This window comes from Beta vulgaris, chromosome 7, assembly GCF_026745355.1.
Source record: "Beta vulgaris subsp. vulgaris cultivar EL10 chromosome 7, EL10.2, whole genome shotgun sequence".
NCBI classification, from domain to species: Eukaryota; Viridiplantae; Streptophyta; class Magnoliopsida; order Caryophyllales; family Amaranthaceae; genus Beta; species Beta vulgaris.
Genome location: NC_079208.1, coordinates 3,747,736 through 3,762,671, shown reverse-complemented (window position 1 = coordinate 3,762,671; position 14,936 = coordinate 3,747,736). Strand labels below are relative to the sequence as shown.

Sequence of the window (14,936 nt, the reverse complement as noted above, 5' to 3'; positions counted from 1 at the left end):
AAAAATATATATATATATATATAATAGGTTTTTTGCTTTTGTTGGAACAATTTATGTGATGATAAGAGGTTGAATGAAGACTAGAGAGGATAGGATTTTGGTGTTATGCTCACCCGACAAACTTTGGTATCTCTTTCTTACAAAAAATATTAAAAGAGACGGTCTAATTTTAATATAAAAATAGACCTAGTTATTAAATGGATTAAACTAGTCACGGAAAGAAATTAACCTAGTTACTATTAGGCTAATTTTTTTTTAATATTGAGTTTACCATTGCCTAATTTTAATTTAGAAATAGACGGTCTCTTACCAGACAAACTCCTCTTACTTATTGGGTGACAAGCTATAAAGAGTAGTGTGAAGAAACTTTGAGTAGGAAAACTGCCATGTTAATCATATTTTTGTAAATCAAGTGGCAAGTTTATAAATATTCATATACGAGAAACTTCGTAAATTACGCACTTAAATAAATTGTTACTTCATGTAATCTTTTTTGTCAAACGAGTATAATTAACATTTACATTGTCAATAATATGTGTGAAATATGCAGTCTAGGCTATTGTATATTGTCAGTTATAATTTATTGGACATGTACGAGTTAACTTTTCTTTTTGCCTTTTTTGTTTCTCAACTACAATTGTGCCTCATATAACAAACATGTACTTGATTGGCAAAAGTTGTCAATCACCATGATTAATTTCACCTTTTTCCTTAATTAGTGTAGTCATCAACTAATTCATTTGTTACAATGTTGCGAGAATGGAATTGAAAATCCAGGATCGAAAACTGTCTAGATCACTACCCTATGTGGTACCAAAACACTTTTTGAAAAATTTTGGAATCAATATTTGTCAAAAAAAAACTTCAAATCCCTAACTATTGGGAACATGTTTTGTTCCTAACAAGGAAATTTCGACAACCATAGGGCGAAAATAGAAGATGGGAGGTTAGGGAGAGTAAGATATGGAAGTAGTTTGGGAAATGCTTTGTTCCTAACTCAAAAATTAACATCTGAGTCCTCAATACTTGTTCACAATAGATTATAAATGCACCATTTTATATATATATTGACCTACAAGAGGTTTCGGTCTAAAAACACTTCTCACCTACTTGAACAAAAAAAAAAAATTGTGATTGCTATACACTCCATTTTAAACTAACTCACCAAATTTCAGCGTATCATTGGTCAAGAAAGAATTAATTCTGAAACTACCATGCATCAGTTTATCCAACAAATGTTCTTAGGACTAACATACAAGTCTGTAAGTCTTCTTTATGTGCATAATATTACAGACAATTCGTGATACCTGATTTTGACAACTGATCTGGGTGTTGTACAAGTTAGAATCTCCAGAAAAATCTGAAATGTTTACTACAACAGAGGAAGTTCACCCCCTGAAAAGCTGAAAAATCCTTAATTTACAAGAGAAACAGATGCTCTTGGCATTCCTTTGGACCACCCCGTTCTTTTTGGGCTGCTTGTACCTATCGCCTCAATACTCAAGAAGAACATGCTTCAAGCTTTGGAAGCAAACCTCTCCAAGCTTCAGCAATGCTATTGGCCAAGCGTGCCTGACCTTTGGCAAATTCATGGAATGCTAACCCCATATCTGCTGTTTTTTGTTCTTGAAACCGTTCCATCTCTTCGTTCATTAATCGAACAATCGTCTCAAATCTTCTTGTTGCTTCCTCACTCTCTGCTTTTAACTGAGTAACAAAAAAAAAGTTAGGGAGAAACTCCAATTAATACCAACTTGAATGCTAAATTTACCTCTCTATATTCGGTGTCAGCATCTCCAAACTTGTCCGACCTTGTTAGCATGAGCTTGTCTCTGGTGGTCATTGAACAGAATTAATGGCTAATCAACAATGAATATAAAGACATTGCAATTCAATTAGAGAAATTTGACACAGATTTTCAAAGAAATTAGTTTGGGGAGTCGACAAACTGAAAGGTATGCTGAAATGATCAGACATTGCATAATCATAAGACTATTTAGCTAGCATTTGTATTACAAGCAATATGCCAGCATCTCAACTCCGGACTTTAAAAACAACGATAAAATACTTGACCTTAAAAAAAACGACTGGTGCATGAAGTTTAAAATATCAGAAGAGGGGTACAAGATATCTTACAGATTTATCTCCTTCAGCTTCACTGTTTCAGAAAGCTCGCAATGTTGCTTGAACGCGGTAGCTCTCTCTGCTATGGTAGCCTGTTCAATAAGTGCCAGAAGTTAACTACAATGTTTCCAACTACTGAAAGACTCTATCAAATGATACATAAATTGTACTGAAACATGCAAGGTATGGCTTAGATATTCACTATTGTCATTATTTTAAGCTCTGCACTTCTAGTTCTAAGTGATGTTATATTTTCAATGGGACAACAAAATCTAGCCTTCACCCCAAAAGCTTCTTGATAATGAAGAGCACAATTGTGCTTTAAATGAGTCAAAAGTAAACCTTGATAGACTGCACGGCACGAACATAATCTTTCAGAGGTTCTTCAAAGTTCATCAATAGATGGTGAGCCTGCACGTTAACGGAAAGCAATTACTCAGATGCTCAACTTGTAACCACAAAGAACAATTACCTATGAACAAAAGCCAGTAACAATAGAAGTAGAGGTTATAATGAGGAAACCCTGCCTCTGCTTGCAGCTTGATTGACAATGATTCTGACTTCGTGCCAAGCTCAGAAAATGCCTTTCCAAGAGAATCTCCCTCACAGGCACCTAAAACCTTGACTGCCTTTCCAAAATCTGATAATGATTGTCCCAGCTCTGGAATTGAAGATTGAATGTTGTTTATGTCACTAATTGCTACTTCATATGCCAACAGTTATAGTATAGATAATAAAATACAGTAAGTTTGCAGAAAGCCCTTCCCAGACCTCTGTGCCTCTTAACAAGGCGAAAGGCATGCTTCTGTGCTTCTGCCAAATGCTCTTCAAGCTCAAAGATATAGCGTTTCATTTTCTCATACTCAGGAGTTGATTCTTCGATAGGCTTCTCCTTGCCTAAAACAACATCACTGACTTTGGATTGCATGTCCTGTCCAAATGGATAAAAATTGTAACATGCAGTTATAAAATGATATGTATAAAGCATTTGGCAGACATCTTTCTCCTACACAATAAATATTCGTCCAAATAAGCATTATTACCTCCATCCCCCCATTTATTTTTCTCGTGTGGTTTTGCCATGGAGATTAAGAATAGCAATAGTACAAAATTGAATTTGGAAGTGGATAGAGAAAGAAGAAAAGGGAAAGTGTTGAGAGAGAGAAAAAGGGTTGATGTACTGGAGAGAGAAAGTACAAAGAAAAAACAACATTTTACTTGAATGCATTGTCTATAATTAAAACGGAAATGTAATGAAACTTTTGGGGCAGTCAAAAAGAAAAGTATGAAGATATTCAGGAACGAAGGAAACATATGACAACTGAGAAGTTATATTTATGAAACTACTTTCAATAGATCATGAAAAAGAATTTCGTCAGCCATTAGACTTCATGTTGAACAAAACCATAAATGTAATTATTAGTTAAGCTGCTTTTGGCAAGTTTTTTTGTTGATTGACCATACCTTGAACATTTGCATTAGATCACCGGGCTTCTTATTGAAAATACCAAGCTCTTGAGCCCTCACTCTCTCCATCGTCTGAGAAACAGGGAAGCCGAAATTCTCATCAGCAGGTTTAAAAAAAGAAATCTATAGATCTGTTAGATAATCGATATGGTATACAATCCCACTCAGCAATTAATACTTCTCTTTTATTGCAGTATATAAATGAAGACATTTCGAAGAAAGATTTAACAAGCATAGCATTAGCTCAAGGTAACAAAAAGGCAGTGCCTATACGGAGACAGAGAGACAGAGAAATGAACCCACACTCAATACAAACAACAAAGATCTAGCCAATCTTTTTCCGATATATGATGTCTGAACAATCAGTCTATTTCCTAAACCTTAGTGTGTGTGTCAGATGAATAAAGCAATATTTACTACATTAGCAATCTGTAAAACCTAATACAACATCTACGGTGTCCACACTCCACAGCAACAAGCTCCAACCATCGAACTCCCTGATTGGCCAAGTGAAAAATAATAATCTTCCTAGAGAATGTTGATGACCAATCTGCAATCACTCATGAAGCGTAGAAAATGTTCTCCACTCTCTCCTTCATACTTCCGCTGTCCTAGAAACATTTCAAAACACCCGAAACAATGCGAAACAAATCAAAAGCGCTAGGCTCGTGTCAAATGTTTTAAACTTCAAAATATTCAACAAAAGGCCATTCGGCAAACTGTTCAGATTTGCAAAAAACACACCCAATTTCCTGCCCAGAAGCATCTAGGAAAAATAGGGGGAAACAATTAGAAGACTTACCTGGAAACCCTAGCGTCCCTAGCTACTAACTGAAGTCAGCCAAATTAAAACCTATAACTCTCTCTCACTCTATTCTTGACTCTGATTTCACATTCTCAATCTATCAGATCTCTGAGACTCTGACCCAGTCAGTCTCAATCTCGGTGAGTCTCCTACATTGACAACTGATCTATTCTATGAAGCTTTTTTCTCTGTTGACCATCGTAAATTATCCATTGTACTTTTGATATATTTAGCATTTTCTAAGTTCTAGTGTTTCGTTCATTTATTGGCTGTGGTACTGATGCTTACAATCAAATTTGCGATTTGGTGCAATTACAGTGTTCCATTTTTCTTTTTTTAATATATTATGTTCCCTGTTTCATACTTTTTGGAAAGTTGCTCAATTTTCCAGTGTTGCAAAGGCAATCACCTATTAGACACCCAAACAGGTAGTAAGGCAATAATTAAAAAAGCATTGGAGTTGGCTTCCATTTTCTCCAATACCAAACTATATTTAAACAGATGAGTTACTTTAGTTTCCATGAGCTGTTAGCTCTTTTCAGTGCTTCCACTTTTTGAATTTAACCTACTATGTATCGGCCATAAAGAATCTCCAATACCAACACAAATATGATATAGACTACATGACGAACTTCACCTATGATAGAAGACATAAAAGACCTTCAGAAAATCAACAAACACTTCTCAAGGAAATACACACTTATGTGAGATATTATTCTTGCCGTAGTGAAAATTATAACTTGGATGCCTATCATTGGCTTACATATTAGCCTACAGAAAATGAATAGTTCTGTGGAACTTCAACTGATTAGTTTAGATTTTGGTTTGATAAACTTGCAGAAAGCAGTATTGCGGCTTTATGCAAGTTTGGAAGTGTAGCTTATTTCTATTGGTGGAGGGGTTTGAGAAGCTTGCATAAACTGTCCATATTAAAGTTAGAAGTATGTTACTCAAACTCTTCATTTTATGTCCACTACCTGTGTTGACACTTTGACAGTTCATTTTAGGCCCAAAAACATGGAAATTTCTCATAAAATAGACGAGACAGGCCGACACTTGCCTGTGTCCAAGCCCAACACGAGTACCCAAGTCCAAGTAACACAAGTTAGAAGAGCTTGTTTGCAGCTTTTCACTAGTCTATAGCTTGTTGACAAAGGGGCATAGTTAGGGAAGAAGTGAGAAACCTGTGTAATCTAAGAAGACTAGTTTCTTGTTAGATTGAAGCCTGGCAACTAGCAAGTAGCTTACAGAAGAAGGGGCATAATTGGAGAGAAGTCCACGTAAACTAACCCCCACTAGACGTAGCTTCTGGGAGCTTCTCACTATAGTAAGCACATATAACCCTACGCAGACTTGAATGGTGAATCTAGCAGTTGAACTAAATTGATAATGTCTCCAATCTCAAATACTTTAGACATTATGCAATACTAATCAAAAATTTGCATGAACTATTAATGCAGTATTTTGACCATGTAATGAAACAGTGCTGAAATCATAAATATCGCTGATTCACTATATTTAGATATGATATGACACCACATGAAAACAGTTACAAGTTTATCACAGATAAATAAGTTATCCCGATTCCAGCAAGACTTTTCTTTCATGAATGAGTAAATGCAGTGATATTATGGTATTTCTGGGATAAGGGAAGAAAACTGACCTCTTCATCTGCTTGCAAAAACAACCTCAGGTCATCACTTTGGCGAAGTTCAGGATGTGAAGCTATCCGGTTAACAAATATATCCAATCCTTGACGCCTCATTTCAATGAATTCAGCACTAAAGCGAAATTTCTCTACAAAAAGCAAACAGAATTGCTCATTCCAATTTGTGGGGGGTTGTTTTGTGAGAAGTCTGGAAATCCGATCCGAGCTATTAATTACTTCTCGCAACCAGAATTTGATATGTAAGTCCAATAAGAAGGCTCATTCATACCTTTGTATAATGATATAAAATTTCCTATTTTTTGCGATGGTGCATTTACCTAGTTTAAATAATCTACATTCTTTCTTGAGTTGATTGTCAAAGCATACTAACTTTGAAAAGACAAAACCATTCCCTTTAACAGGTGGATAGATTACATAAGATTTTACTATTCAGATTTAAAAAGGAAAGGATGTAGGAAAGAGAGTAAAAATTAAGACGGTAAGAGAGTAAATGAAGTTCACCAAAAAAAAAAAGGAGAGTAAATAAAGTTTCATCCCATGGGGTTGCTTCCACTCTACGATGTTAACTAACCTCTCCTCTTCCCATCCCAGGTCAAAAGAAGATAGAACAAAGCGCTGAACACGTTAACAACAATAAATATAAATAAAAAAACCAAGTGGCCAAGCCTTACCGTTGTCAAAGAAGACCACGGGAGAGATGACAACCAAAGAAAACATAATCACAATATTAAGATCCACCTTATTAGCAAAAGCCCCAACATTCTAACAGAAAATTAGGTTAATTTCACCCTCGATTACCATATATAGGGTTTAGTTCTTTTAACTTGGATCAAAAAAATCTAAAATTGCTGCCCTCTTTTACATTTATTCTTTAAATCAAAATATTCTTGCTATTAATCCTCAAATCAATGACAGAAGGCAGGATACAAAGGTTTAGTAAGCCGATACGGGGGTTCCAGATCGCGCACCGTAGCGAAATGGGCCGCAAATTAATTGATGATGCGTGAACCCAAATGAGATTAGTGGGGGTAGGGTGTGAATGAGGTAACAATGATCCCAAGCATAATTTTGTATAAGCTATACAAAAAAGGGGTTTCTATCAATTCAAAGAACAAAATTCTTATTCACAGATGTAGCAAAACGCTCAACATAATGAGCACAAAGCACTTAGCATCAACACCAAAAATTTGCAAAACTAGAGTATCAACCGTAGAGAATTTAGAGAATCCTCACCAACAGCACTTTTCTCCGGAAGAGGGGGTATAAAGATGCCTTTATATCTTTCGAAAAGACGATCTCGTAACCAAACAAAATCGTTATATCGACGAATGACAATCTTTTCAGGCCCTTGATAATCAGGTAAATTCGTCTGCCAAGCATGAAAACAAAACACTAGCATGTTAAGCTTAGGTATCTCCAAGTTGCATAAATCAAACATATAACATGTTCATCACCTCAAATGAACACGAGACCATGGGAAATTATTTTAGAGTATAATGTGCAGCAGATAAGCATTGCACCCTCTCAGAAAGTTAAAACTCGCCAAGAAAAGAAGTTCAGGTAAACCAAGGAGCAGCAAAATCAACAAATCTATAAAAAAAACTATTTATGCTTACTTCAACAGATATATAAGCAACAAAGTTAACCAATAGATGTCAAACCAATAGAAGGAAAGAAATCATTTAATTACAAGAAAAGAAAGAGTTGTCTTAATCAGCAATCTGCATTAACTGCTAGCCAATATCCATAAAGTCATCATGCCCAGTCATATTTATTAGCATACTTGACTGCCGTTGCACATGTAACCATTTTATTCAGCTGCTCATTATTTAAGATCAACATCATCAATTAAGTTTCACCTTAATGTTCATTTTTTTTTAGGTGCATGCTAACTTTGCACATCTCTATAAAGGGTTCTGCGTCATAAGCTTTCAGAATGATCACCTTTCTGACCACTTGATGCTTGCCAAGCCACAAGGTTATACTCTCAAGGACATCCATTCAAAGCTTCATATATGGAGCATATTCTACCAGAAATATTTATGAAAGATATACAGTCCATCCACTTGTTAATACAAATGCAAATGCCCATATTTAATTATTCACAGAGATTGCACTTAGCGTATCCAGATTAACTTTTTGCATCCTTCAATTTACAACATATTTCAAACACAACTACGAATGTTGAGGAAAGCATCAGATGTCAAGGTAAAACCTTGTTAACTTCAAAACAGTTCTTTGAATTGATTCTACAACCTTCATCAGACCATATACTTTGGCATACATTTTTGAACTTTCTCATACACCCCATGAAAGCATCGATATAAACCTTTGAACCAAGAAAATCCAAGTTACACATATGCATGTAGGTAAACTCCAGCTCCAGAGCATTGAATCTCAGATAAATATAATTCCTTTACAAGAACAGGATCTCAGTGATATAACAGTTTTCATATAAACAATGTTGGTTCCTCGTATTAAGAACTTATAATTACTAAATACTAGTCATAGTCTTGTTATTTGATTAAAATGCTCAACCAAATGAACATCAATAGAAAAAAAGGCTTTATATCTACAAACTGAGTGGAGTCCTAATGTTGTAGGAGAATGATCCTCAAGAATTCATAGATACTAGGAGGTTAATTCCTTGAATTTACCCTTATGCGGCTCTTTCTTCTTCTTCCTCTTTTTTCTTTTAAATGTTGCTTGGAAAAAATCAAAAATCGAACTACGGGAAAGGGCTCATTACGTTTCTCTATCTGTATTCACCAACCAATGCCCCGCTTTGATGAATTCTACTAATTTTGTTTTTATCTTTGTCCTGATCCTATCAATAGCCGCTAGATCTCAAGAGTAAGAAAATTAAATTAGTCTTCCTGTTTTCTTTTCGCTGTGTTGGATCATATTACGAAAAAACTTCGGGATTCGGGAAGCATGAAGTACTTCTATTTTTTCTCGAAATTTAGTGGCTGAGGAATCCTTCAAATGTACTTTCTTTTATGTGTTCAGTTGTACTTGGTTCTATTGCTTTGACCCTCTATGAAGTCTAGAAAATCCTGTAACATTAGCATAACTATAAACTGAAAATAATCCAAGTACGGATATAAAACATTCATGTAGGAAATTTTCTCTGCCATATTTTACATGATGTAAGTGGGTTTTCTTCTGTCCCTCTTTCAAGTGAAAGAAAGAGTCGTCATATTAGGCATTTTATGTTCCTAAGTGACAATGTGAAGTAAGTTGGTTAGATGATTGGATTGTCCATGATCGTTGTCTTGAATAATGAATGATTTTGTATTTGGTAAAAATATTCCACAAAAGTGCAAACTAATTAATTGTCATGATTGAGTGATGTTATAGCCTGGAAGATAAGTTTGTCGTCGAGTAATTAAATGAACTCAACGTATTGGACTCTATTTTATGTATTTGATCTATTAGGTCTTGTACTTGCTGCCAATTTTAAACTTTCATGATCTCCCACTATCCCAAAAGATTTCATGACATTACCATCAATCATCATACTCATCCCAAAGACTCGGAAAACTGTTAAGCAAATAGATACCCTTATGCCAATCTCAAATTCCAACTGCCGGAGATTAAGCGACAATAATCTTCAATCCTCAAACTAGGGAAATCCTAGCTCATTTAATATGTTGTGAAAGCATTTGTGCATAGTTACTAGCTTCAGAACTTCTTGGTCCTCCGCCAAAATAACTGAAATCACCGAACCTAAACGATTCACTAATCTTCATAGTTCCCATAATAGCTCAAATCTTCCCATCATAATGCATGCAGCAACACCACCGCTTAAGATTTATAAAGTCTCTATTACAAGGGTTTCTACATGTCACCACAAAACAGATGCGGCTAAGGCCATGTGCAGGGTGGCCCCCAAAATATAAGGACCTAATTCTATTAGTTGTACACCTAAAGAAAAAAAAGAAAAGGAAACCTAAATCTAATTATAAATTTAAAGAGATTAATCTCTATTTGGTATTTTTCTTCTTCTCCCCCTATTCTCCAAAAAAAGCCTCATTTATAACTCTTCCGTCTCTTCTATTGACCAAAAAATTTAATCTTTATAATTAATTTTAGCCCAGGCCCCTAATTTTATGAGACGGCCCTGCCACAAGACAAACAAACTTCAACTTTATAACACATCTAATATATCTAATATGCAAATGTACATAACTATATAAACATATACACACACAAAATTTCACATAATGCAAAACAATCACTTAGTCTACCATCATCAATTCTTCAAAAATCAAAACCATTATCCACATCTCATCAAAAGCATACTAAACTAAATGGCAATAATCTCTACCATATGACCTCAAATTATGGCCAATAATGCTCAAAAAAAATACAGAAAATTCACAAATTGGTCAAATGTCAACAACGTTTCCCCATTTTACAACCAAATATACTTCAAACTCCAAACAACATCACAAATCAAGTCAAAATTACAGAACGACATCAAATCTGAAAACAATTGAGGAATCATAAAATTAGAAACAGTAAATCCCTAATTGAGAAATAATCGAATATTTACCTTAGATAGAACTCTGTAAGAGATGTAAGCTTGAACGCCATTGCCTAATTTGACGGGATCAGATACTGAAATTGAGAGAAAAGGATGAGATTGTGGAGATCTAGGGCTTTGCGATGAACCTGATGATGAACTTCTCTGATTTTGCTGCATTTTTTTTGAATTTGAAGACAAATAAAAAAGTTTCGCAACAAAATTAAGCTTTTTTTGTGGGATTAGTTTATAAAATAGAAGAGTGAGTGGAATTTAGTCGTCTAGCAATCCGTTTTGTTACTAATTAGCCCATCTTACTTGGGAGTTGGGTCGGGTGTATGCGTTAGGTGAGAGATGGAAATTTTAGAAACTTTGCTTTTGTTTTTGTTGGAAATTATGGGAAATCTATTCTCCTCTCTTTTTTTTTTGTTGCTTTTTCAACATTAAGTAATGCAACGTGTGATTTCTTCCCCTTCTATTATTGGAGCAGGTCTCAAACTATTCGAATTATTCAGAACTTATTTGAACTTATTTGAACTTATTAGATATTAGTAAATCTTAGGTTTGGTTCTTCTCAATATTGACTTACTTCGGAAGAAATAGATTTAGATAATCTAAGATATTAGTTCAACTAAGTTCTAACAACTTTTAATAAGTTTAGATAAAATCTAGCACCTTACAAAATAAAATGCAATAAGTTCAAAGAAGTTCTAATATGTTAAAATAAGTTGATAGAACACAACTTTATTTCATCAGATGTTGTACTTTATTAAGACTTATTGGAACTTTTTTTTGCTTGGGGATAACCTTATAGGAATTTATCTTAACTTGTTGAAAATTACCTGAATTTATTCAACCAGAAATTTTAAACACGGCTTGTAAATGATGCAATTCACCAAGTCGCCTCCTTTTTAAAAGAAACAATTGGAAAACATTATGGGAAAATATATGTTATAACGTCACATCTTGACCTTCCCCTATTATATTACTCCCTCCGTCCCATAATATAAGTCCTGTTTCCTTATAAGGTGTCCCAAAATATAAGTCTTATTTCTATTTTCAATCAATAATTATTCCCAAAATACCCTCATGAAAATAGTTTAATTCCCAAAATGTCATCATAATTTCAGCTTCCAATGCACCATTATTAATGACAATATGGAATCTTTTACCCCATTAAACTCCTCTACACATTAAACCATGCAACATTAAATGACAGTTTTCATTTTTTGTTGAAAAGAAAAAAAAACAATACAAGTGCTCCTCAATAAAAAAAAACAAGGCGGTTCAAGGGGTTGTTATATGTTATTACAAGGGGTGGAAGATGAAGGCATGTGTGATACCCTTGTCAGATGGAGCGAGATGGATGCTAAGGTGGTTCAAAAGGGTTGTTATATCCTTTGGAATGTGTGGAGTGAAAGAAATAAGAAGGTCTTTGAGAATACGAGCAATCCGGTCCCTGTTGTGTGACAGAGAATCATGAGACAAGTTGATGACTTTAATTGCTATGCGATGAGGATTTATGGTGGAATCCGACCCCATTACGACTCAGAGCCCCACCCGATGGCTTGCTCCCCCTGCTGGCGCTATTAAACTGAATACAGATGCAAGCTTGGCTGATGAAGGTTGGGTGGGCCTTGGTGTGATAGCCCGTGATTCGGAGGGTAAGGTATGCTTTGCTGCAACTAGACGTGTGCGTGCCTACTGGCCTCCTGAGGTAGCTGAATGTAAGGCCATTTACATGGCAACCCGATTGGCCAAAGCTCATGGGTATGGTGATGTGATTTTCGAGTCTGATTCTCTTGTTGCTACCAAAAGATTAACTAAAGCGGCAATTTTCTTCTCAGATTTGGATGCAATACTTGGGGATATCTTTCTATGTGTAATGGCTTTTCTTCTGTTTCTTTTTCTCATGTTAGGAGGGATGGGAATTGTGTTGCCCATAACCTCGCTAGAGTAGTGCCTTTTGGTGTTGAGCAATGTTGGGAGCGTCATTGTCCTAGTGCTGTAACACCTTATGTACTTATGGACACCTTGTCCCTTTGATTAATGCACTTCTCTTTCCCCTCAAAAAAAAAAAAGAGAAAATCAATTAACCTTCATAAACTATATACGAAATTTTCTCCTTTACTTTCAATTATATATGCTGCAATTGCAACTATTAAAAATTTAAAATGCTTTCAATTTAAAGAATTGTCCTTGTTAATAGTATCACTTTTTTTATAAATAGCACAATTATACTCACTCCATCCTCTATTAGTTTACCCCTTTCTTTTGCACAGAGTTTTAGGAGAAATAATGTTATGGGTCATAAAAAAAAGAGAAACTGACATTTTATATTAAAGTTGAATGTATGTGTGATGAAAAGTTTGTGGTCCCATTCCAAAAACAACAAAAAAAGAAAGGGGTAAACTAAAAAGGGACACTTGTAAAAGGAATACAGGTAAACTAATAGAGGACGGAGGGAGTATATCGTAGTTGCATCTATTAAATACTTGCAATTTGTTGTGAGAAATAGAGAGAGAAGTTATGCAAGTAGAGAGAGTTTTGTATATTGAAGTATTTTGATCTGATGCACATATGTAAATCTTACGCTTACATATTTATAGTGGTAAATTATACCACTGTTTACATATAGTAGAGTAGTAGGGCGGTAGAAAATTGTTGCATTGCATTGAATGTTGATGGGCATTGTCAAAGTTGGTATGCTCCAAAGTCCAACCTGACAGTCACAACTGTTGCAACACTCCCCCTTGAATGTCAGTGTTGGTTCTATGTTTTATATGCTTTTGATATACTGCCTCATTAAAAACCTTGTCAGGAAAAACCCGGTGGGATAAAAACCTGATTGAAGGGAAAAAGAGTGCAGCGCATATAATACTCCCCCTGAATCTAGCATATATCATGGAGATGATGCATTCCAATTTTTCGGACTAATTCTTCAAATTTCTTCGCCGGAAGAGATTTGGTGAATAAATCTGCAAGATTCTCACATGATTGGATTTGTCGGATGTTGATCGTCCCTTCCTTTTGGAGGTCATGAGTGAAGAAGAGTTTTGGTGATAAATGTTTAGTTCTGTCTCCTTTGATGTACCCTTCGCTTACTTGGGTGATGCATGCAGTATTGTCTTCGTAGATGATAGTTGGATTTGTTGTTATTGATTCCATCCCGCATTCTTCTTGGATATTCTTGATCATTGACCTTAGCCATACACATTCCCTTCCAGCTTCATAAAGAGCAATTAATTCTGCATGATTTGATGATGTGGCCGTCAAAGTCTGCTTCTGATTTCCAAGATATTGCAGTACCTCCATAAGTGAATAATATCCGGATTGAGACTTAGCCTTTTGTGGGTCTGAAGGTAGCCAGCATCTGCATATCCAATGAGTGACGCATTGGTCTGACTGATAGAATAATCCGAGATCTTGTGTTCCTCGAAGATAACGTAATAAGTGTCTGACTCCATTCCAATGTCTCTTGGTTGGTGCATTGCTGTATCTAGCTAACAAGTTTACTGAAAAAGCTATGTCAGGTCGAGTATTGTTAGCCAAGTACATTAAAGCACCAATTGCACTTAGATATGGTACTTCAGGACCAAGAATCTCCTCGTTTCTTCTCGTGGTCTGAATGGATCATCTTTCTCATTCAGGGAACGCACTACCATTGGAGAACTTATTGGGTGGGCTTTGTCCATGAAAAAACGTTTCAGGATTTTTTCTGTATAGTTTGATTGATGGACAAAAATCCCATTTCTTAGATGTTCCATTTGCAGGCCAAGGCAAAATTTTGTCTTCCCGAGATCTTTCATCTCAAATTCTTTCATCAAGTATTTTGCAGTCGCTTCAAGTTCTCTAGGAGTTCCGATAATGTTCAAATCATCGACATATACAGCAATGATCGCGAATCCTGATTTAGATCGCTTAATGAAAACACAGGGACTGATTTGATTATTTTTGAATCCTTCTTTCAATAGGTATTCACTAAGACGATTATACCACATTCTTCCAGATTGTTTTAACCCATAGAGTGATTTTTCAATTTTATTGAGAACATCTCTTTGGGCATGCAATTTTCTGGTAGTTTTAGTCCTTCAGGAACTTTCATATAAATATCTGTGTCAAGTGAGCCATACAAATATGCGGTCACTACATCCATCAATCTCATTTGCAATCCTTTCGAAACTGATAAACTTACCAGAAATCTTAGTGTAGTTGCATCGACTACTGGAGAATATGTCTCATCATAATCAATCCCTGGCATTTGCGAGAAGCCTTGGGCTACTAATCTTGCCTTATATCTAGTAACCTCATTTTTCTCATTTCGTTTTCTCACGAATACCCAT

General features: G+C 35.4%; 1 protein-coding gene across 1 annotated transcript; it reads right to left on the bottom strand.

Annotated features, from left to right (window-relative positions):
- Window positions 1-1,182: 1,182 nt before the first annotated feature.
- Window positions 1,183-10,986, bottom strand: LOC104898321 (sorting nexin 1). The gene is made up of 10 exons (XM_010685376.4): window positions 10,624-10,986; window positions 7,299-7,434; window positions 6,060-6,193; window positions 3,589-3,663; window positions 2,896-3,055; window positions 2,652-2,785; window positions 2,467-2,535; window positions 2,137-2,216; window positions 1,772-1,832; window positions 1,183-1,707 (listed from the first exon to the last, which is right to left on the bottom strand). Exons 1-10 carry the CDS (start codon window positions 10,771-10,773, stop codon window positions 1,501-1,503), a joined length of 1,206 nt encoding a protein of 401 aa, XP_010683678.1. The 5' UTR covers window positions 10,774-10,986; the 3' UTR covers window positions 1,183-1,500.
- Between the last annotated feature and the right edge of the window lie 3,950 nt (window positions 10,987-14,936).

Coding starts and splice junctions, on each gene's coding strand:
- LOC104898321 (XM_010685376.4), bottom strand. CDS start 10,773: ATGCAGCAAAATCAGAGAAGTTCATCATCAGGTTCATCGCAAAGCCCT. Junction 7,435..10,623: donor CTTACAGAGTTCTATCTAAG/GTAAATATTCGA, acceptor CATGCTTGGCAG/ACGAATTTACCTGATTATCA. Junction 2,786..2,895: donor CCTTGTTAAGAGGCACAGAG/GTCTGGGAAGGG, acceptor CTTCAATTCCAG/AGCTGGGACAATCATTATCA.